The sequence below is a fragment of the Panicum hallii genome, chromosome 9 (assembly GCF_002211085.1).
Source record: "Panicum hallii strain FIL2 chromosome 9, PHallii_v3.1, whole genome shotgun sequence".
NCBI lineage: Eukaryota > Viridiplantae > Streptophyta > Magnoliopsida > Poales > Poaceae > Panicum > Panicum hallii.
Window position 1 is genome coordinate 4,046,132 of NC_038050.1, and position 21,537 is coordinate 4,067,668.

General features: G+C 47.3%; 3 protein-coding genes across 8 annotated transcripts; 1 reads left to right on the forward strand and 2 right to left on the reverse strand.

Moving 5' to 3' along the window:
- Window positions 1-833: 833 nt before the first annotated feature.
- LOC112875485 (L-type lectin-domain containing receptor kinase IV.1-like) lies at window positions 834-4,095 on the reverse strand. 3 transcript variants are annotated; one of them, XM_025939356.1, is made up of 2 exons: window positions 1,665-4,095; window positions 834-1,572 (listed from the first exon to the last, which is right to left on the reverse strand). In XM_025939356.1, the coding sequence occupies exon 1, from the start codon at window positions 3,782-3,784 to the stop codon at window positions 1,754-1,756; it is 2,031 nt and encodes a 676-aa protein (XP_025795141.1). In that variant the 5' UTR covers window positions 3,785-4,095; the 3' UTR covers window positions 834-1,572; window positions 1,665-1,753. The 3 variants fall into 3 exon arrangements, with proteins under 3 accessions (XP_025795141.1, XP_025795140.1, XP_025795139.1); XM_025939355.1 differs by having other exon boundaries at window positions 834-1,590; XM_025939354.1 differs by having other exon boundaries at window positions 834-1,594.
- Window positions 4,096-6,048: 1,953 nt separating this feature from the next.
- On the reverse strand, window positions 6,049-10,744 carry LOC112875489 (homeobox protein knotted-1-like 12). Of its 4 annotated transcripts, none has more exons than XM_025939362.1 (5): window positions 10,252-10,744; window positions 10,036-10,161; window positions 9,828-9,936; window positions 6,581-6,807; window positions 6,049-6,482 (listed from the first exon to the last, which is right to left on the reverse strand). In XM_025939362.1, the coding sequence occupies exons 1-5, from the start codon at window positions 10,555-10,557 to the stop codon at window positions 6,249-6,251; spliced, it is 1,002 nt and encodes a 333-aa protein (XP_025795147.1). In that variant the 5' UTR covers window positions 10,558-10,744; the 3' UTR covers window positions 6,049-6,248. The 4 variants fall into 4 exon arrangements, with proteins under 4 accessions (XP_025795147.1, XP_025795146.1, XP_025795145.1 ...); XM_025939361.1 differs by having other exon boundaries at window positions 6,581-6,825; XM_025939360.1 differs by having other exon boundaries at window positions 9,828-10,161.
- A 5,868-nt stretch (window positions 10,745-16,612) lies between these two features.
- Window positions 16,613-18,089, forward strand: LOC112876448 (transcription factor RAX2-like). Its single transcript, XM_025940568.1, has 3 exons — window positions 16,613-16,853; window positions 16,946-17,075; window positions 17,216-18,089. Exons 1-3 carry the CDS (start codon window positions 16,718-16,720, stop codon window positions 17,907-17,909), a joined length of 960 nt encoding a protein of 319 aa, XP_025796353.1. The 5' UTR covers window positions 16,613-16,717; the 3' UTR covers window positions 17,910-18,089.
- Window positions 18,090-21,537: the final 3,448 nt, after the last annotated feature.

A 21,537-nucleotide genomic window follows, 5' to 3' on the forward strand; every position in this document is an offset into this window, starting at 1 on the left:
CCGCTGGTTTAAGTGGGCTTCAAGGTGTGGGCTCGTTTTGGGCCGTGGGCTTCATACTTTGTACCGGGGTTCAAATGTGGGTCCATGTGAGAGCATGTTACACGTGGGCCAGAGTGATAATCCAAGATATATTAGCGGAGTGTCCAAATTGCAGATTGCGAAATCTTCACGTGAGTGCTAAGTGTTTTTAGACCTACCCAAGTTTCTGCCATCCAACCAACTAAAATAATAAGTAGCTGTCTGCAAGTCATTCAAGCATTACTCCAAGTGGTTCGGTGACAGATTGGCTCGTGCACCGACTTGGACTGTTCTCTTTTCTTATCTCTAGATGCAGAGAAGCAATAAGCCTTGCTTGTTTCGTAGCTTTTTAATTTTTCTTTTTTTTCTGAACCAGAATCATTCCTGCTTTTGTAGAGAGCGATAAATGTTTGGTACAGACTCTGCTGGGGAGACCAGCTTACAAGAGCAGCGCAGAAACAACATCAAAAAGCACCCAACACAATACCAGCTACTAAAAGACAACTAAAAAGGGCTCTCATCCGGTCCTGAGTCTCGCCCGATCTCGGCGAAATGCTTCATCCAGCTTTCCAAGTGACGCCCGGCTCCTTCCAGCTTCTCTATCTTTAGCCCGTAGCAGCCCCCCCCCCCCCCCCACCCCCCCCCCCCCAACTTCTGTAACAGAAAGGCAATTTTATGCATCACAGTTAGCGGCGAAGAAGGGAACTTGAGTTCCATAGCCATCTTGTTTCTGTTAGTCCATAGCACCCAGGAAATAGTAGCAAAAGTAAAGAGTTTCATGTTGAAATCCTGGCAATTCAGCGGTAGCCACCCTCTCAGGAAACCGCCTAAGTTAGCCGGCGTTCTTCCACCCATTAGCTTCTTTTAAACAACTCCAAACAAATCTGGCAATCACACATTAGAAGAAAATGTGGTCAACATTTTCAATTTTGCCACGCAGAACACATCTATTATCTCCCTTTCCACATCATTTTTTTCAGCGCGCCTCCGGTTTGGAGTCTATCCTGGAAAGCTTGCCATGGGAAGATTATTAACTTCAGGGGCATTTGTTTTTCCACATATGACGGTACGGTAGGAATGCTTTAGGCCTTAAATTTCTCACACCTCCAAATTAAGTCATGTTGAGGTTTGTAGTTTCCCCCGCCATGTTTTGTTCTTCAGAAACTGAACCTGTTGCAGTAGTCAGATTCAGACAGCCTGCATTCCACAATCCACAGTACATTCAAACGCGACATTTCTCATTATTTTCTGGTGGTCAATAGTTCAGGGCAGGTCTAGTCAGATAATGTGATCTTCTTCTAAGCAAGCATCCAAAACAGTCGCAAACAAAGCTGCGATACAAGTATTCCATCCACACGCCTGACAGAGGCTGAAGTGAGGCCGATGGCATCTTTCTCCCGCCATGATTTTGGACTTGGCATGGGACAAGTCTCTCTCACTCTGTGCGCAGATTTTTCCAAGCATCCTGCAACTCTGTTCACCTCATGCGTTCCGATTCCTACTGACCAGACGTAGTTGGCATTTGATTTCTTGTACAAATCCTCATTCGTGGACCTGAACTTTCCAGTTACACTGTCTGATCAAGGATCATTGGTTACTCTTGTACAAATCTTTTTTTTTCTGAAAGAAACAATCAGGCAACTTACAGGAGACAGACGACTAGTACTGGCTAATGTACTGGTGCCATCCGATGTACATCCTCACGCATGCTCTAACAGCAGAACGAAGGCACATGTCATCTCCCTCCGGAGAGGCCGGTCATCGTCCCGATGCTCATCGCCGTCGTCGACGCATGCGACGCCGACATGACGAACGAGTCGAACCCTTCGCTCCGCATCAGGGCCAGCATGCTGAAGCTCAGGTGCGCCGGCGTCAGCTCGGGGAAGGGCATGTGGCCGTCAAGGTACTGCATCACCTGCCGCATGCTCGGCCTCGCGCCTGGCAGCGGGTGCGAGCACAGCAGCCCGAGCTTGAGCGCCAGCGTCGCCTCGTCGGCGTCGTACTTCCCCTCTAGCCTCGCGTCGATGACCTCGGCGAGCGACTCCTCCTGCCAGTGGTCGAGCACCCAGTCCACCAGCATCAGCCGGTTGTCCGTCATGCTCAGCTCGACGGGCCTCCGGCCGCAGACGACCTCGAGGATGAACGCGCCGAAGGCGAACACGTCGGTGAGAGGGGACGCTTTCCCTGACCGCGCCAGCTCCGGGGCAAGGTACCCCATCGTGCCGACGACATGGGTCGTCTGGGGGTCAGCTCCGTGGTCGTACAACCTCGCGAGACCAAAGTCTCCAAGCCGTCCGTTCATCTCGCTGTCGAGAAGCACATTGCTCGCCTTGATGTCCCGGTGGATGACGACCTGCTCCCAATCTTCGTGGATGTAGAGCAACCCTGATGCCACGCCCTTGATGATCCTGAACCTCTGAGCCCAATCCAACGTGGCCTTCTCCTCCTTGCCGTACAGGTATTTGTCAAGGCTGCCATTGGGCATGTAGTCGTAGACCAGGAGAAGTTCACCTTTGCGCCGGCAGTAGCCGAGCAGCTGCACGAGGTTGCGGTGCCGGAGACGGCCAATGCTGACGACCTCGGCGACGAACTCCTTTATGCCCTGTCTTGATTCGTGCGATACACGTTTCACGGCGACCTCCAATTTTGATTTCGGGAGCACTCCTTTGTACACTCTCCCGAATCCCCCGATCCCGAGCAGCTTCTTGCTCTTGAATCCCTCTGTTGCGCGGAAGAGGTCCTTGTACGTGAACCGGTGCGGCCCGAACTCGACCTCCCAGTCTTCTCGCAGCTCGGAGTACTTGAGGCGCCTCCGGACGAGGACGACGACAACGGCGACCACGCCGAGGACGAACGCCGCGGAGGCGATCGGCAACACGATGTCCAGGACCTTGGACCGTGGCTTGGGGCCGAACCTTGGCAGCTTGGGCAGGCCGGCGATGTTGATGGCCGGAGCAGGGCCGTCCATGGCGAAGCTCCAGCCGAGCACGTAGTGGAGCGACCTGACCGTGCCCGTCGCGGACGAGAAGCCCACGTACACCGGCTCCACGAGCACATCCGAGAGGTTCTGCGTGGCCGACACCAGAGGCTTGGAAGGCTTGGCCATCTTCAGGGGAGCCAGGAACACGTTGATCTGCGTGGTCGCGCCGTCGTAGTCCACCCAGACTTGCATGGCCTTGGCGCTGATGAGGGACAGGCTGTGGAACGCACCGGTGCCGTCGTCGTAGTAGCCGGCGTCGCTCACGTTGGCGGACGTGAGGCTGTTGATGTCGATGCCGACGTGGTTGTCGTTGGGGTCCTTGAACTCGGTGCTCCGGATGGTGTCGAGCTCGACGCCGAAGATGTGGTTGCTGGCGTTGCCGTTGTTGGAGGAGTTGAGGAAGCCGAGGTACTGGCTGGGCAGCGCGGTGGCGAAGCTGTTGTTGCCGGCGAAGAAGACGATGCCGTGGCCGCTGAGTTCGGCGTAGGGCGGGATGATGCCGAAGACGAACGACGCCGAGAAGGAGCGCACGGGCCCGCCGGGGGACCGCCGGAACGGCATCGGCGTCGGGTGCACCGCGTGGCCCTGGAGCTGCGCCGTGCCGTTGGTCAGCTCCAGCAGCCCCGTCCGCGTGATGACGGCCGTGCCGTCCAGGATCAGCGGCGCGCCGGCGAAGCCGGTGTACACGAACTGCTCGTCCCCGGCGCAGAGCAAGGCGACGCCGACCAAGCCGGCGAGGAGGACGCCGGCGGCGAGAAGAGCGCGCGCGCGCCTCAAGTCAACCATGATGGCAGCAGCTACTGGCAATACGCATCAGCCGAGCTGCGGCTGCTACTTGAGATCCGCGCTTGCAGTGCAGTCGCGCTCTACCGGCAGCCGTTTTTATAATCTCAAGCCAGTTAGCTCAGAGCAAGTGGTGGTGGCCAGTCTTAGCTACTGAATTTTATTGGAATCTAGATGAGCACGGATGACTTGGTGGTTGGGGTCGTCGTGGTCTTCTTCCTCCTCCTCTCGAGATCGCGGGCGCCCCAGTCTGCCGATCCAGTCTGATCGGATGGGAACAGGCCATCCTCACTGGCCTTGGACTCTCGCTGGTCGGGGGTGGTCCAGCACGGAAGCTTCTCCCCACGCGCGTTGTTTAGGCGGCGTCCGTTTTCACCCTCGCGTCGCGGCGACGTGGACGCCTGTGAACGGCCCGGGGGGCGCGTGGCGCCGTCGACGGAGACGGCCGGCGAATCGTGGCCACCGGCGGCGACCGGGGTGTTCTTTTCTAGATGCCGTTCGTCACGGCGGCACGCGAGTTGTATACATGTGGAAATGTTATCCAGGGCGACATGAGCGCGGCCGTGAGAGTTACCTGGGCGTGTCACTGTGCCGGCCTGTGGCCGGCGCTGCTGGATGGGATGGGACGGCGGCTATGCCGTGGCGGGCGGGCCGGCGGATAGATGGTAATCGCGGCTGGAGTGAGACCGATGGGCGGCGATGATCTGGAACGATCAACGACGGGAGGTAAGGATGCCGTTGGGGAGCCAACTTAGATACAATCAACTTAAATGGAATGACTCTATTCCAATTTCTGAGAATAGAGCCGCTCCGTTCTACGTTTGGTAAGCGGAACGGAGCTGCTCCAATTTCTATGTTTGGTTGGAGAGCCAAGTTTCTTCTTCCTGCGAACTGCCAAGATCAAAACAAGAAATCAAAGAATGAACAGATCAACAAATTAAAGATAGGGTCGGTGCCCCGTCATGGTGTGGGGTGGGGGGGGGGGGCGGTCCGGCGGCCTGAGATCCACCGGCGGGGCGGGCGGGCTGGGGGGGGGGCATCCTGGATCCGGCGGCGGGGCGGGGCGGGGCGGAGGGGGGGGGAGGGGCGGGTCACCTGGGTCCGGCGGTGCGGGGGCCGGGGGGAGCGTGCGGGGAGAAACGGGAGCGCTCGCATCCGGTCGGTTCGGACGAGCTGTCTGGTTCCGCATATTTTTCTCCCGAAGCCACTCTGTTCTTTCTCGATCATAACCAAACACGCAGAAAAAAGCAGCGGAGCGGTTCCGTTCCAATTCACTTCCCAACCAAACACACCCGAATTGAAGACGATCGCCCGGCGAACCCGATCGGTCGCGCTCGTCGTTGGTTCAGAGTTCAGACTCGTGTACTCCTCTGGCAGACTAGCACTGTCCTCTGCTGTGGTCTGTGGAGGACTTGGGTGGACCGGGTGCCGCGTCCAGTTGTCGCTGGGTCTCTCCCTACCGGCCCAGTTACATAAAACGACGTCTATGTGACTGGATATAGTCGATGTTTACCCTAGGCCCAGATACCCCCGGTATCGAAATCTGGGCCGCTCGCTGAGTACTCTAGACCGGTTTGGGCTATTCCGCTCGTTCTCCTCGTCGTCGGTCCGGTCAGGGGGCTGCTTAGCTCGCCACAAGTGCTGGGCCAGAAAATCATGGGCCGGAGTCACTTCACCGATCCACAGCAGGTCGCCGACTGGGCAGGTAGGTTAGGTAGGCACCTGCCGCAGGGCGCAGGCCATCCGCCCCATCCAGCCGCGCTCATGGAACGGACAACCAGCGCGTACGCTCCCTGTGGGCGTGGGGCACGCCCATGGTATTGGTAGGAGGCCAGGACGCAGCGCCGGCCGGGGCGCAGTTAATGCTGCAGCTCCTACATTGTTGTCACAGGGGCGTCCGGCCTGCCGCGCGTCTACAGCCCGCAGCCACCTGCAGGCTGTCCATCGCCCCGGCCGGCAGCATGCAGCGTGGATTTACAGCGCGGCCGTGTTCGCCGATCGCCGCCGGTCGGTCGGTCGGTCGCGGCGGGCATAACGCCCCATGGGGAGGACGCTGGACGCGGTTGTTGGGGAATCATGGTGATGCAGCCATGCAGGTGTGAGCTGGCTGGTTCCGTGGCGAGACAGGTAGCAAGTTCCAGCCGAAGCCGCCCTGGTGGTGACTGCAGGCTGCAGCTGTGCCGCCGCCGCACTGTGCTGGGCAAAAGCCCACGCGCTGAGAATATACTGATGTTTGAACTCAGTCGTCTTCAGTAAAATGTACAAGAAACATGACGCCTAGGAACGTTGCAGAATTACTTGCTCCGGATCAAGCAACACGTGCCACGAGCAGCTTCAGGCTTTTTACCTTGCCACCGCCATGCATGGATTCCCCATTCCACAGCAAATCCCCAACACCATCGATTGGCACGTCCGATCCGAACATGCATGTTACGTGTAGTAGGAGCGATCGACACGAGCCCGGCCGTCACGACCCCAGCCGGTGCATGCCGCCGTCCGCCATGAACGGCGTCCTGCTCGCCACGTACAGCGCCGCCGCGGCGCCCTGCGGGGCATGGAACCCGCCCGCCGCCTCCATCATCGCGAACGGCATGTCCTCCGACGTCGGCTTCCAGTGCCGCTTCCGCTGGTTGATGAACCAGTTGTTGATCTGCTTCTGGTCCAGCCCCGTCGTCTCCGCCAGCGCCAGCTTCTCCGTCTCCTGCATACGCGCGCACCCGCCGAAACATTGGAAAATTCTCAATTCGTGCAACAACACAGCTGCTCGATGCATAGAGAGATACTAGGGGTCATGCATACAGAAGGGTAGGGCCACTTGTAGTGCAGCTCCCACCAGTGCAGCAGCTTCTGCCTGGCCTCCTTTGGGAGCTTCCCTTTCTTCTTCCTCTTGGAGAACTCCTGCCGGAGGCCGCCCAGGTAGCCGCCGTACTTCCTCAGGAGCTGGTGCTTCAGCTCCTTGTCCTCGGCGAAGGGATCGATCTCTTCAGGACAGCTCCCGTCCTGGTCATCCTCGGACGAGCCGGCGCCTTCACAGTAGTTACTGTCTGTAAGTGTAGAGATCATCAACAGAACAAAAGGTTGGTCACTTTTGTTAAACAGAAGATCATATTCGACCACTTCTGACAAAGTTTTGGTAAGAAAGGGCTACCGAATTATGAAGAGATCTACAACCCAAAAAAGCTCCCCAATTAATTCTTCTGTTTAGCTAGGTGAGTTGGTACGAATGAACAGTCGAGCTCTGAACAAATACTGCTGATGCTAGCCATGCAGCTACAGCAGATCGGAGCCTAGGCCACACCACACAAAATAATGCTACTAGGATTGTTGCAGCTCTAACACCCATGACAACGGGTTTATTAACTTTGAACATGTACTTTTTTCATTTACAGGGAAGAGAACATTACAAGAATGTCCCTTATAAAAAAAATCTGGGAGGATGATGACGTCTTGCATACGTGATGATAAAAATTGTGGTTTCTACCGGCCAATCATGTTTCACACAAGAATGGCTAAGTTTGATGGATTTAAAATCTTGAAGTTCTACTAAAATTTCAAATAGACACCAAATACAAGAACCAAAATACTGAATAATCATTCTAGTTTTTGAATAAAATGCCTGTTAAGGCTGCTTCATACATAACTTCACTAGTTAGCTAGTTAACAATTCTTAGTGAATATGGATAAGCCAGAGGCCTATCTAGCTGCTGGGGCATTCAGGAATGGTAACAGATAACATTACATGCTCCTTTTCACCCCAAAGGTATATATCATTATCAGTTCGTGCCATCGTGTGTATTTATACAAAACAAGTGCACACCCTTAGGTAGAGTCATTAGGTGCTATCCTTGTAAAAAAGGATTTCATTGGTTCCAGGTGTTTTCTCTTACTAGCCATTTTTTTAATACTTACTAGCCATTCATTGTGGGCCTAACAATCATATACGAGATAACAGTTTGACAAACTATCCCATTTCGCTAAATATGTCCTATCTTAACCACATGGCAAATCAACACCTGAATTTCAAATTTTCTACTTACCTACAAATATCGAGTCGAATGCTAAAATGCATCTATGTATTACGAGATAGCATATAAAAGGATAAAGTGTATATCACATAGCCAGATGATGTGCTGGAGTAAAACTGGGATCTTTATGTAAACATTTAGAAGATGATGGATGCTGCTAAAACTCTTACAGAGATTTAACCTGACCATTCAGTATTTGAGTTAACAAAACCACAAATGGAAATTGTATTTTTATGTAGTAATGAAAATGAGCAAACGGAGAAGGTCCAGCAACACAATTGAAGTTTGACAAAGCATTTGTTTTACTAAAATTCTGCAGAAGTAGGCTAAACTTCAAAGATAACAAAGATCAGCAGGAAGGCAATGCTACTGAGTTGGATGACCATATGTTCTGACGCCTGTTTGGTATATGTCATGCTGCCATGCATGGCCCTATTGCTATTCACATTTGACAAGCATGGAAAAAATGATCATATGGCTTTTTTAATGGAAAGATAATATAGACACGGTTCCATATTTCATCCGTACAAGCAACTGAAAATTGAGATTTGTTGCAACATTGTAGGGAACATGAGACTGTACAGCGTTCAATTTATTTGGCAAAAAGACCATGGTTATTCAATCATTTACTGTTTTACCCTGCAAGATCAATTGCTACACAAAAACTAATAATAGATCTAGCCTAACGGACTAATAAAAGTTTGAATGATGATCCAGAAACATGCATGATACTACAAAAATTTCAAAAGTTAGCACCATATGTTTCTAAGAAATTATCCAATAGTATAGAAAAAATTGTCTCCTCAACAATGACACTAACATATCACAGTGTGGACAATTACGAACAATATTCTCTTAAATACATAGGCATGTAGAACCGAAGAATTCGGATGAGATATATTTTTTCATGCTTAATGGTAACATTGTTCGATGTAAACCTTATGGTCACAACTTACAAAAAGTGTCATTTTGGATGAATTCGACAATTAATTTCTAGCGTGACATATGTATCAACATATTTTTTTCAAGATAAATCAAGTCATCATTACCTACTTATGTCCGTGTGTTACCTGGTTGGAGTCGTGTTACCTACTTATGTATATATTACTATATATATACATGAAGCAGATGGTTATTGACACGTCAAGAAACAGCGGTACTACATAGAACAAATTAAAGAAAGGACGCATGCAACCATGTCAAGTGTGTCATATAGCTGGATCTCTACCTCTACTGTAGTAGAATAGATCAAGAGACAAAGAAAACAGTGCAGTAACAGCACATATCCATCTCAAACAGTGTCGCTATTTATCTGGCAGGCCATAATACTAGCGGAGACACAATAACAACAGGTAGCACCGCTCATCCATCGCCACACGTGCGTTCCAACGGCTAACTGTACATGCTCACTAATCGAGCTTCAGATGCTTTGATTAGTTGTTAGCAGACAGTAATACCAAGGTAAGAAGAAGACCAATATTCTGTTGAGAAAACATTGACGATTTGGACGTTACCCGAGTATATCTTTCTAACTAGCTACTCACAATAATGCCACAGGCAAAGGAAAGAAAATATCATGTGCAGTAAACAAGAATCAGTGACTGAAAACCCTGATGTCTCTCCTCAGTAACACACCATGCATGTAACTGAAGACCCATATTGTGCTCCAGCATTATATCCCATGGCGCATCAGCTCTCCAATATTATTGAATATACAATGCTGAGCAAATAAAGCTAATAAATGAGAGGTGGAGAGCCATGAAACCTGGAGCTAACTGTGGCCTCGTGATGCTCACTATACTACTGATGGATGCTCTATTATGCTCCAACCATCAAACGAGCGTGGACTAATGCATGCAAACCTTATCCCCTCCCCGAATAAACAAAGCAACAAAACTAACGGCAAGAATCCAAAGAGGGGGGAAAGCTGGCTCAGTTCCATCGCATAAACCGTACACCATTTCCCGATGTGGTAAGCTACCTGTCTCCAAAGAACCATACAAATTAAAACAAGTATTTACCGGTGATCGAATCGAGCTGCCGCTCCATGCTCTTGAAGAACTCGGCGGCTTCCTGGATCGGCCGCGCCAGCTCCTCCTGGTACTTCACCAGCATGTTGCAGTACGCCTCCTGCAGCGGCAAGCAGGCCCAGCCGATTATTTGAGAGCAACACCATTGCAGAAGCATCGCATGCGACGAATTGAATCGATCTGTCAAAGCATGACGGACCATGAACTGGTCGAGCTCCGGGTCAGCGCGCGCCGGCTCGCGCCGCCGCCGGCTTGGCCCCGGCTGTGCGTCCAGCTTCGCCGCCATGGCCGAGAGCCTATCCGACACATCCGGCGGCGCGCCGACCTGCGATCGACGAACCCATGATATATAATTTTATTTTATATATCTCCTGACAAGATTAAACTAGACCTGTGCATGGCTTCTTGTACTAACCTTTTGGCAGTCCAAGTAGGCGGCGACGAGAGCCGAGTATTGGGGGTGCGACATGATCTTGGCCTTGATGATCTCGGCATCTACCGGCGAAATCTCTCTTTGCACAACTGCTCCGTCCATCTGGTGGTTGCGCTGCGCCCCCGACGGGTCGGCAAGTAACTGCTGCAGCGGGAGCCGTGAGCTGTGGTGATGCCCGTCTGGCGATGGAAAACCCTGAGCCGACGACGACGCCGGCAGCGGAAGCTGCAAGAAGGATGCCTTGGAAGCACTGCTCCCGCCTCCGCCAAGATCCTTGAAGCTATCCATAGCCCTTTCTTTGTGTGTCAATCAAAAGAGAAAGAAGACGAACTGATGCCAAGACCAAGACTCAAGAAACCCTAGCTAGCAATGGACGGGAAGGAGGAGGAGAACTCAGACAGATGCTTGAGAGATATTTGGGATGGAAGATCAGCAGAAGATGGGATGAAGAGAGGAGGAAAGGTACAGGGGGTAAATGACATGCTTGTGTGGCTGGTGGCTGGCTTTGTTCCCATGTCAAGTCAGAGTAAAGAGGAAGCTGTGTGTGTGTGTTGCTGTTGGTAGCTGCCGCTGTTACAGGCACAGGACAGCTGCCTGCGAGGGAATACTCAGCTCGAATAGACAGAGACTAACCGATGCGAGGGGGAGAAGATCCGTACCACAGTTGCGTCTGCATCATACATATCACATGCAGATGCGTGATCTTTTCCGAATTCTTCATCAGTCCTTGCTTGGGGACGTCTCCTGGAGCTGGACGGATTTTTTGAGGTTTCGGGTGTCGACGGCCCTGCCGCAGGAGCAGTCAGGACAGTGAGTTGTTTCATCTACAAGCAGTAGCAAGCGTCACATAGCTGGAACTGTAGAATGAAGTTACAGGCAACAGCTGCGGTGTTCCCCGGCATGTCGTCTCTCTCCGTCAAGCTTTCCATGTGTTTAGCTTTACCCGTCCTTTTCACCAAGATGGAAAGATTCTTGGAGAAGTAACATGCTACTAATATACGTTCATGCCCTTGGCAGTTGGCTCTTCTCTCCAGCTCCTGTTTCTCCCCCTCTAATCTTTCCAGGTCAAGATTGTCTGGAGATAAATCAAAGAAAGTTATGTTTGATGGTAGCGACAGAATACATGTATATATAAGAACACTCAACATCAAACAATCTCGATCGACTCGTGGAATCTGATGATATTTGGCGAAGAGCTAGCATCCCAATCACCTGGTTCCAATCATCAAGTTCCAATCCTCAAAGGCTAGTGGTAACGGTACCCTTCAAGATAAGAAACTCGCAAAGGATTAGCTAGTAGGGTCATATTAGGTTATGGGTCAGTTTAGGTACAGTTATAGTTTAGTGGACTAGTGGTGTGGCTCAATCTAGCCTGATCCACACACTACACACTTGCCTTGATCCATGGGCATTGCATGTTGTTTCCACAGTATATATTTTCTTCTTTTAAAACATGCTCGCTACTTTCCTACCAGATACATTATATAAAAATTTCAATGACAGAAACATACATACGGAACTTACCACAATACTATTATTGTCCAACAGCTGGATCAACATTTCAGGATGTCCGACAAATTGAATGTACCAAATTTTCTCGCAAAAAAAAAGAATGTACCAAATTCGACAAAATGGTTTTGGGAAATCTAATCCACGACTCCTGATTAAGATCCCAGCGTTAGACCAGTTGTTATAACCGATAAGCAGGCATTCAATGGCGATAACAGCTAACCAAGTTCTCCCTCCTCCGATCATTTTAGGGGTGCTTAATTTGGATACCGCGAGTAAACTTTAGTCACTGTCACATCGGATGTTTGGACACCAATTAGAAGTATTAAATATAGGCTAATTATAAAACTAATTGTATAAATGGAGACTAATTCACCAGACAAATCCATGTAGCCTAATTATTGCATGATTTAGCAATGCCGTGCTACAGTAAATATATGCTAATGATGAATTAATTATATTTAATGAATCAGTCTCCATGCAATTAGTTTTATAATTAGTCTATATTTAATACTCGACGTCAGATCCAAACACGCCGTTAATCTCGTGACAAATGGCAGACTGACAGCGGGAAACATCATGATTTGAAAGATGTCTAATCAAGGTGTAAAGTTTTATGTCTGATAGCATCCTCTAGTGTAAAAGTAGACTCTAAACTAGAATTGGGTCGCTAACAAACAAGGAACGGAAAACTTATCCAAAATACCAACCAAGAAAATTTGAGCAAACGCCGTAAAGTCGAGAAAAGATTGCCTCGCGAATAATAAGCTGACTACGGCCCACACAGCAGTGCGATGGACTCAACGAGGCAACGAGCAGCTATCTCTCCCACCGCCAACCGGGGCCCGTGTTTTCTGCTCGTCCTGTCACATCTCTGTCGAAAGATGGGCTACTGCGAGTAAAGCTCAGTTTTTGCTGTGCAGCCAGGGCCTCAGGCACATGATCCTCCACTCCATCCCGTCCCAGTTGGCAATGCCTTGCAGCGCCTATATACTAGCTTGACCTATCCTTGCTGGGCTCCAGCCTCCAGAGAAGAACATAACGAGTAAACAGAAAGAGAGATCGTGTCATAGAAACTGAAACTGAAGACACACGAAATAAAAGTACCGTGACGAGTCATCAGAGGTCGCTGTTAACCACCTAACAGTTTTTAATTTGGCTAACCACTCAGGGAGCTATTTATATATGCGGGTAGTACAGTCGAGTTGTTCGCGAACGCCTGTGGATGGTGGTGTAGCATTCTTTATATGCAGGCCTCGTAGTGTCACGATCGCGCATGTTTCATCTGAAATATAAACCAAAGGATATAATGGTCAAAGAATCTCGTCGAACACAGTATTGGATGGGACTTAAGGCCTTGTCACCTTATCACGTCCTCTCGTGTACCCCCCAGCTAGACACTATGGTTGATGCTACGTGGCCTCGTCTGTCTTGTTGTAGGTATTCTCGTGTATTCACACTACTGCTGATGTGTGTCTGAGTTGGAAGCTAAACCCAACAGATCTGAGCAAACTACGTTATTTAGCATCTTGCCTTGGAGCTGCAAATTAAACCGAGTCCATCTGGCTCACTTCAGCAGTTCATGCATTTAGGTCGTTAACGAGCTACAGCAATTTCAATGTTCATTTCATGGATTTCACGTGAGAAGATTAACAGCATGTTGTCGTTACCTAGCATCTTTAGTTTTGGGAGGACTGACGACGCCAGGACTAAAGAAATACAGTAAAAGCTTGCCAGGCTTAAAAGAAATACAATGAAAGCTAATAGTAGTGTAGTGCATCTGCAGGCCGAGGGTGTGCAAGAGACGAACGCAAGCAACCCAACATGGTAACGGTAAAACAACAAACATACGCATGCATGCCGGGAAACGGGTAGGAGCACTGACCAATACTGACCCTCTGTATCTGGTCGGAGCCCGGCGCGAATCGCGGGGGGTCGAACGAGCTGGCGCATGGGCGCGGCGGCGGCCAGCCCCAGACCGAGGGCAGGGCGCGTGCAGCTAGCGCAGCAGGGCGCCCATGCACCCGTCCAGGTCATGGCTCGGCTCCTCGCCGGCATTTGCTGGCCCGCCGACGACTCCCACGCCACTCCGCCAGTCTGGTCTCGTCAAATCTCTGATGAATCAGGAATCCCTCCATGGTTCGATCATTTCGCTTGCCTGCGTTGCTCTTGCTTGCTCCTAGCCGACTGACAGGATCCCACGCGCCTGTGCATGGCAAGAACTCAATTATTGGCAGCAAGCCAGCAAGTCCCACAGCAGTTACCCACTTGGCCTTTTCAAGTCCTAAGCCAGCAAGGAGCACTTCCAAGTCCTAAGAAGGCAAGGGCACTTGAAGCTATCAACCAGTTGGTAATCCTTTACCTGACGTGCAATGGCCGTTCAAGAACAGTAAGCAAGTCCTACTAGAAAAAATATTCGTTGTCTGGTTCTCAATGTTACCCTGATTTAATGGATGGGTCATCTAGTTGCAGCATGCCCTAACTCTGCTTGCACAGAAGAATAATGCAATGTGACCAGAAACTCCGTATTCCAACACTAGAAATACAGAAAACTCCATTTGTCCGGTGAGAGAAGGAGAAACATAACCTGGAATGAAGTAGCAATTGGGCCTTGCAATAAACCTGGAAAGGCAGAGTAGAGCACAGATAAACCGAGCAAAAATCTAGACATGCTTCGGACCCATATGGGCCACGTTCACCTCCGCCCAGTTAAATTATGGGCCACCTTGACCCCAGTCCACATAAACAATGAACCACTTTGACCTCAACCCAGATAAATTACCATTTTTCATGGAGGCTGAATTGGCTGAAGTATCTATGTGGCTAGTGAAGTGTTCTATCACCATGGCCATTTCCCTGTTGCAGACAAACCAATTTTACCAGCCAACCAGTAGAGCTTTTGTTTTTTTAAGACGAAGCAAACCAGCACAGTAGGTAGCGCTAGCTCCATGACAAGTTACTTTCGCAAAGATTATTGAGAATGCGAGTGATGGCAAATATATACATACTTTTTTTTGTCATTGCTTCTGGCATGTACTCTCTTTTGATCCAATGTCATAGTCTCGTGCCCGAATTACTTTGATCACAAATCGAACCATCTTTTCACCAGACACGTGTTCACGACACCCTTGAGTTTCAACAACAAAAACCTACCAGAATATATTTTTCTCACCCAAGTTTGAACAGAAAACTGAATATATGAAAACGTTCAGTTTTTCTGACAGTAAATGAAGGAAAAAGTGTACCAGTTCACCGGCATGCTGTTATATAAGCTAGTAAGAGCTAATGCATGCAAATCCTCAAAAAAAAGGAGCTAATTGTATTAAAATGCCCACGCCATATACCAGGCTTAATTTTCATTATGCTAAGAATAATAATGACATAATATACTAGCTTTCCACGTCTAACCTCACATCGCAGCAACGAGAATGGACATATTAGGAAATTACATTAAGATAAAATGATGTCTTGAAAGCAGAGACGTGCATAACCAGCCTGATGGGAAAGAGGAAAAGGGCAGCACGACATACCATAAGATCCATTTTTCATATCTTGATTCTACGTGTTTGAGAAAAAAAAGAAGACATAAGAATCTCATTAAGATTTTCAAATGAATTTCACTCAACCATTTTAGGACTTACCATAACACCCTACCATTTTGTGACATTGCAGTTACAGATCATAAAGAGAAGCAAAAAATGAAAAAAAAAATGAAATGCCAAAGGTGGACAGCTCATGCCTAAATTTTATAATATAGCCCCCAAAAGATCACCATGATAAAAATGAGCCTGCATCACCACACCATGAATAATGGCTAAAGGGTCAAAATGGCAATCACTTGCTTATTCTGCAAGTATATTTCAAAATACTTGGAAATCAAGCAAATTCTTTTGACTTACGTTCTCCAAAAGTAGAGCTCAATTGAGGCACATAAAAGAAGCAGAATGAGTGATGCTTACAGGGTTGGTCAGCATCCCTGGAAAGATTATTAGGAATCAAATGTCTCCAATAAATATAGTCCATCAGCTTTCCAAAGAGCAAGTATGAACTGAGCAACCTGAACTGAGCAAGTATGAACCGACATGATCCAGGAGTTTCAGAAGCTGCAATCTGAAGGTCCAATCATCAAATCAGTTGCTATGTTGCGAAGATAATAACATCGATATTGCAGATCTGCACCATAATAACTTAATAAAGGCTATCTTGCTAACCACAAATAAAATGTATGTTTACTTTATTTTTTCCACAATGCAAATTATGTTGCGTTCATATTTAAATCTTTCCATGTCCAATCAGTATGTAAATCTTTCTTGGGCATGTCTTTTCTGTAATGTAGCTTTGTTCTTTCATTGCGGCATGCATTGTGTGTTTTGCACCCAATTGTTTTCTCGATTATCTTAGTATTGTTGCTTGCAGGAGGACTGCGCGTTTGAGATAAAAAAAAAGTACAATGTGGTCTTTACAGACAATCACTGGCTAATGTCTACGTATGCACAAGATTAGCAAACAGCTCAAACAATAGAATAAACAGGTGCAATATATCCAATGAGATCCTAGAATATTGTGTTTAGTCATCTAGGTAGATCAGATCAGATAAACAAACTACACTGTCTAGGGTGCACAAAGACCAGGTTCAGGAAAAGCTTTTGCAGCGACTGCTGATGGCTGCATGATGGAGATTCTAATCCAAGAGAAACAACAATTAGAAAGAGAGCAACCCAGATCACACCACCACCGATTAAACAGTATTTTATTACCATCACAGCAGTCACCTTTTCCATACCAATAATACACCTCCTCCCAGTCCTCCCTTTTCAGCACATAAACACACCGCCCAGACCGTCATCATGACTAACCAAGTTTAGGCCCTAATCAACACTTCTTCTGCCCCTCACAAGAGAGCTCCAGAACTCAAAGAGGGGAGGAGAAAGAAGCCACCATGGGGAGGGCTCCATGCTGTGACAAAGCTAGTGTGAAGAAGGGCCCATGGTCGCCGGAGGAGGACGCCAAGCTCAAGTCCTACATCGAGCAGAACGGCACCGGCGGCAACTGGATAGCCCTGCCGCAGAAGATAGGTATGTGCCCAAGACGATTGTCATGCTAGTCAGCAGCAGTAGAAGAGAAGGCTAATCAATTGCGCGTGCTTGTGTGCCTGGGGCTTGTGCAGGGCTGAAGAGGTGCGGCAAGAGCTGCCGCCTCCGGTGGCTGAACTACCTCCGGCCAAACATCAAGCACGGAGGATTCTCAGAGGAGGAGGACAGGATAATCCTTAGCCTCTACATCAGCATCGGCAGCAGGTACAAATTCATTATAGGTCTAACCGGCCTAGTGTCTTCTTTGATCAAATTGACTGTAGAATTAGCTCCAATCTGGTAGGCAAGCACATGGGTACGGTAGAATCTATGATCTGACCAGACCATGCATGCTGCGGTCGTAGGTGGTCGATAATAGCGGCGCAGCTGCCGGGAAGGACAGATAATGACATAAAGAACTACTGGAACACGAGGCTCAAGAAGAAGCTCTTTGGCAAGCAGTCCCGCAAGGATCAGAGACAGCTGCAGCAGCAGCAGCAGCAGCAACTCCTGCGCCAGGCGACGGCAAGTGATGGGATGAAGCAAGAAGCAGCGACCGGGGATGTGAACGGAAGCAGCGGCCTGCCGGCGGTCACTTACAACTGGCACCAGCAAGCCATTGTTGGGCCAGTGCCAGGTATGATGATGGAAGGCCATCGCATAGGAGACGAGGTAGATGAGTCGATTCAGAAGCTCCTTTACAAATTAGGAGGTGCAAGCCCTTTTGCAACTCTTCAGGTTCCGCAGTGCGTTCCTCCAATGTACGAGGGAAGTCCAAGCCTCATGCCGCCATCATGCACGGTAGACACCACCTCTCTTAAAGAAGGGGGCATGCAAGGTTCCAGCGCACTGCCGGCGCTGGAACTGGACCAGAGCTTCCACTTTAATCAGGTTAAGCTGGATAGTCTAGATTGTTTCTTTGGCATGGGTACTGATCAGAGCATGAGGTGGACTGAGATGAGCCCATTGGTTTGCCCTAATAATACTGTGGCTTCCAGCTCCCAAGGGATGCAGCAGTACTGTCATGTTGACGAAACGGTGAACCTTGGGATGAAGTAGCCACTGGTTTATGTCTTCATGTACATGCATGATTGTGGTGTAAATTAAATTTGTACTAGCATTCATTGGGAATGGCAAAGATGAGAGTTTCTTTGAATTAATAGCAATAGGGTCTCTCACCACTCCTAAATGAGAGAGATGCCTGATTTTCAGGTGTCTTTTGAGTTTCTTGATATGGCAGTTTCCTCTACTCGACTTACTGCCTTACAGAAATATTTACAATTTTATTTACAGTTTTATTTGTACCGATTGCATTGTTCTGTTAATTTATCTGGTTTGAATCCAGTATTTCTACCGAGTGCTGACACTGACCTAGAGGCTAGAACTTAGAGTCAGTCACTAACGCCACAGATAAAGTTTATTTACACAATCTACAAGGTTTGCCTTATTTTGGTATAGAAGACATGGCCTGCGCATCACTAGAATCTACAAGATCTGCACTTCATGTGATATGAAGTAATAGGGCACGTAGACAAATCGAATCCTTCTATACCAAGTTTTTTTTTCAAATGCCAAGTTAAGAGGAAGTCGCTAATTAGAGGCTGCAGTCTTAGATTTACAAGGTTTTTGTGTGCATGATAAATATGTTCAGAAATCACTTAGACCTTTTTTTTCAGAATTCTCTATATTCTGTACTAAATCTTCTAGCAATTTTGGCAATGATGAATTGTCCATCAGATTGGCACAAGATCCATCTGATGATATTCATTACCGTAAAGCTACTCAAGTAGTGTCTGTACTTCTTTGTGTTGACAATTATGATTAAAATTAGAGTGAAATGAAGAAATGTGCACTTCATTTCAATGGCCGCCAAAAGAAATGATCAAAAGGTTGCTTTATTGCGCTTCCAGAGTTCAGACTGGAAATGGCGTACTGTCACTTGCCACTAGCCAATTAAGTACATGCTTAAGTTATCACCGAGAAAAATTATAGTCACGGCTTGACTTCTGCCATAATGATTAGCCACCATTGAAACAATTTTCCATCTCTCTGACTTCAGGTACTATATAAACTGTAATTACTTATGCATTTTTCCTACTACCAAGGAAAATATCAGCTCAACAGACAAAACAGACTTTCCCGTCACTGGCACCACACGTTGTTCTAGCGTCAACAGTTTTATTAATTAATATGTGCGTATTAGTTCCCTTATGTATGCTTGCATAAATGATAATAGCATACCATTTGTCCTAACATGTGAACTATGATGTAAGAAAGGTCATAGAAGTTTTGGGGTACTAACTCCTATGATGGTTGAAATATTATAATGGTATTTGGTATGTTTTGTAAAATAAATTCTGAAAATATTTATTCCAAGTAAAACAAAAGTAGCAATTCTCCAAACCTGCCACGGAGATGGACATGGATTTTCTCACCCCGGAGTGCTTGACCATATAGTCTGCACCACTGGATGCGCCATGAGATAAAACCCTGCACTTGAGACAAGGGATGTACATGCGCACATTAATAATCTCAAAGCTTATCAAGAGGTAGTAAAGCATAGGAGGCGCTCCTAAAAGCAAGAAAAGTTTCAGACTCCAAGGAGATTTCTTCTATTTGAGTGACATTGATTTATTCCATGGTAATTTCTGCTTGTTGTATGTGAATCACATATTGCTGAAGTTCAGGAAGAGCCAGATAATCTTATCAATTACAAGAGTTAATTGCACATGACCAATGTATGTGGATTTTTTACTAAAATAAATTCATATGTTCAAGAAAGAAACACTCCAAGTCTGTATAATGATTAGGATGCATAAAGGACAAGTAAGTCAACTAATAGTTAGAAAGGAACGGTATAGTAGTGCATGTCTGAGAATAGTCAAGGTGGTAATTTCACAGTCCAAACCATAAAGTAACTTGTGTGTATATACTAAGAAGTCAATGCTTCTTTGGTTACCTAACCTCTGCGTAGGTGAGTTATAGGCTCGTTTATAATCATGACTTGATGGGACGAAGGTCATCTCATCTGTCACCAACAGTTGGCGTGTGATATAAATTTCATGGAGTGAGTGAGTCAATCCATACCAGCCACCAGTTTGACATTTCTACGAATTCTTATGGTCCAAGTACAGTTGTTTACTAGATCCATTCTGTATTTTCTTTAGGCTTATAAGGTGTATATTTTGATGGACACAAGGATTCCTAAGGTTATCAAACCAAGAGATAGGAAAATGACCGCACTATCCGTGCTTCAGTACCTTAAAAACAGGAGGGAATAAGTGATCGCAATATGTAAACTGATCACACTCACCTCATAGACAGACATCCTGTAAAATGGGATCAATGATTAGTAACTTGTTAACTTGATGAATAGTACGGATACAGTATTTGGAGGCATATATCTTGTACCTTCCTGTAAAAGCTCAGTTTCAACTGAAGTCCAATACGGCAACACCTAACACCTGCGTGAATGGACAGTTAGCTCTATTTTCAGAAGTAACCAAGTGTTAATAGCATATTCTGTTATAAGGCTCTTGTCATAAATTAGAAACAAGAGAAACAAAAAGGAACACCTGTTAACAGTGAGATCAATCCGTGACAAAATTTGAATAGACTGACGCTGTCACAAAATAGAATAGTCCTGTGCGGCTACTGTCACAGATTACAATAGAAGAACGGATAGGGTAAGAGATCTCCTATAGATATGTACATGAAATCCTTACGTGGAAAACACTTTTTAATCAAGCACTCTGATACATCAGCAGAGAATTGTGAACTGAATGCTAGAACTATGGTGGTCACCTTCTGCAGAGTCAGCACGTAAAGGATGGCACTGCAGACAGCAAGCATACCTTGTTTTACAGAAGTTTTACATCTAGTACAAGTGAAGTAAAAATGGCATCACTAATGAAAACTTTTTTAGAATAGAAAGTTGGTTTGTTTAATGGACTTCTTTGGTTTGAGTGTCAAACTTCCTTGTTTTCCTGCAATCTCTCACATATATAGTATTCGTAGGGATGGTTGAATTTTACAGCATAAAGGGAACAGCTAATGCCTATATATCTTTTCTTTACTAGATTGCTAAAACTAGGGGCCAATGCATGTTGCTTGTAGGGACGGATAAACTCTTGGGCATAGACTGTTAGGCAGTGGTTGCTTACTGCAACCAAACTTCAGTGGATCAGCAACATGAAATAGCAATATTGTAATCAGTAATTAATTGTAAGAACATGTATCAAAAATACAATCAATTAGGAAAAGACGCAGCAGGCAGGCTTTTTATGAACACAAGGATGTCCTGTAGGGTCCTGAAACTTATTACAAGAACCCCCCACAGACAAGAATGTACAACAAGATAAGCTCTACACGCACACCAAAAAGAACACGCGATCTACACAAATTTCATATAAAAACCATGACTATAGCTGTAAAGTGGTGAGAATATCCCTGCCCAACTAGGTTTCTGCTGGATAGAGCGCCTTGCAAAACGTCAAACATTCACAACTTGATGCACATGCCATCAACACAGCTGAGTTAGTTTATTTTGTAGACAAGTATTACCTGCACCTGAGACAAGGGCTAGATAACCAACACCATGATGTTAAAGTACTCAAGAAATCTGAGAAAGGGCCCATTGTTTATTGCATGACAGGGACCGTCACTAGGATCGATTGCGATGTTGCTT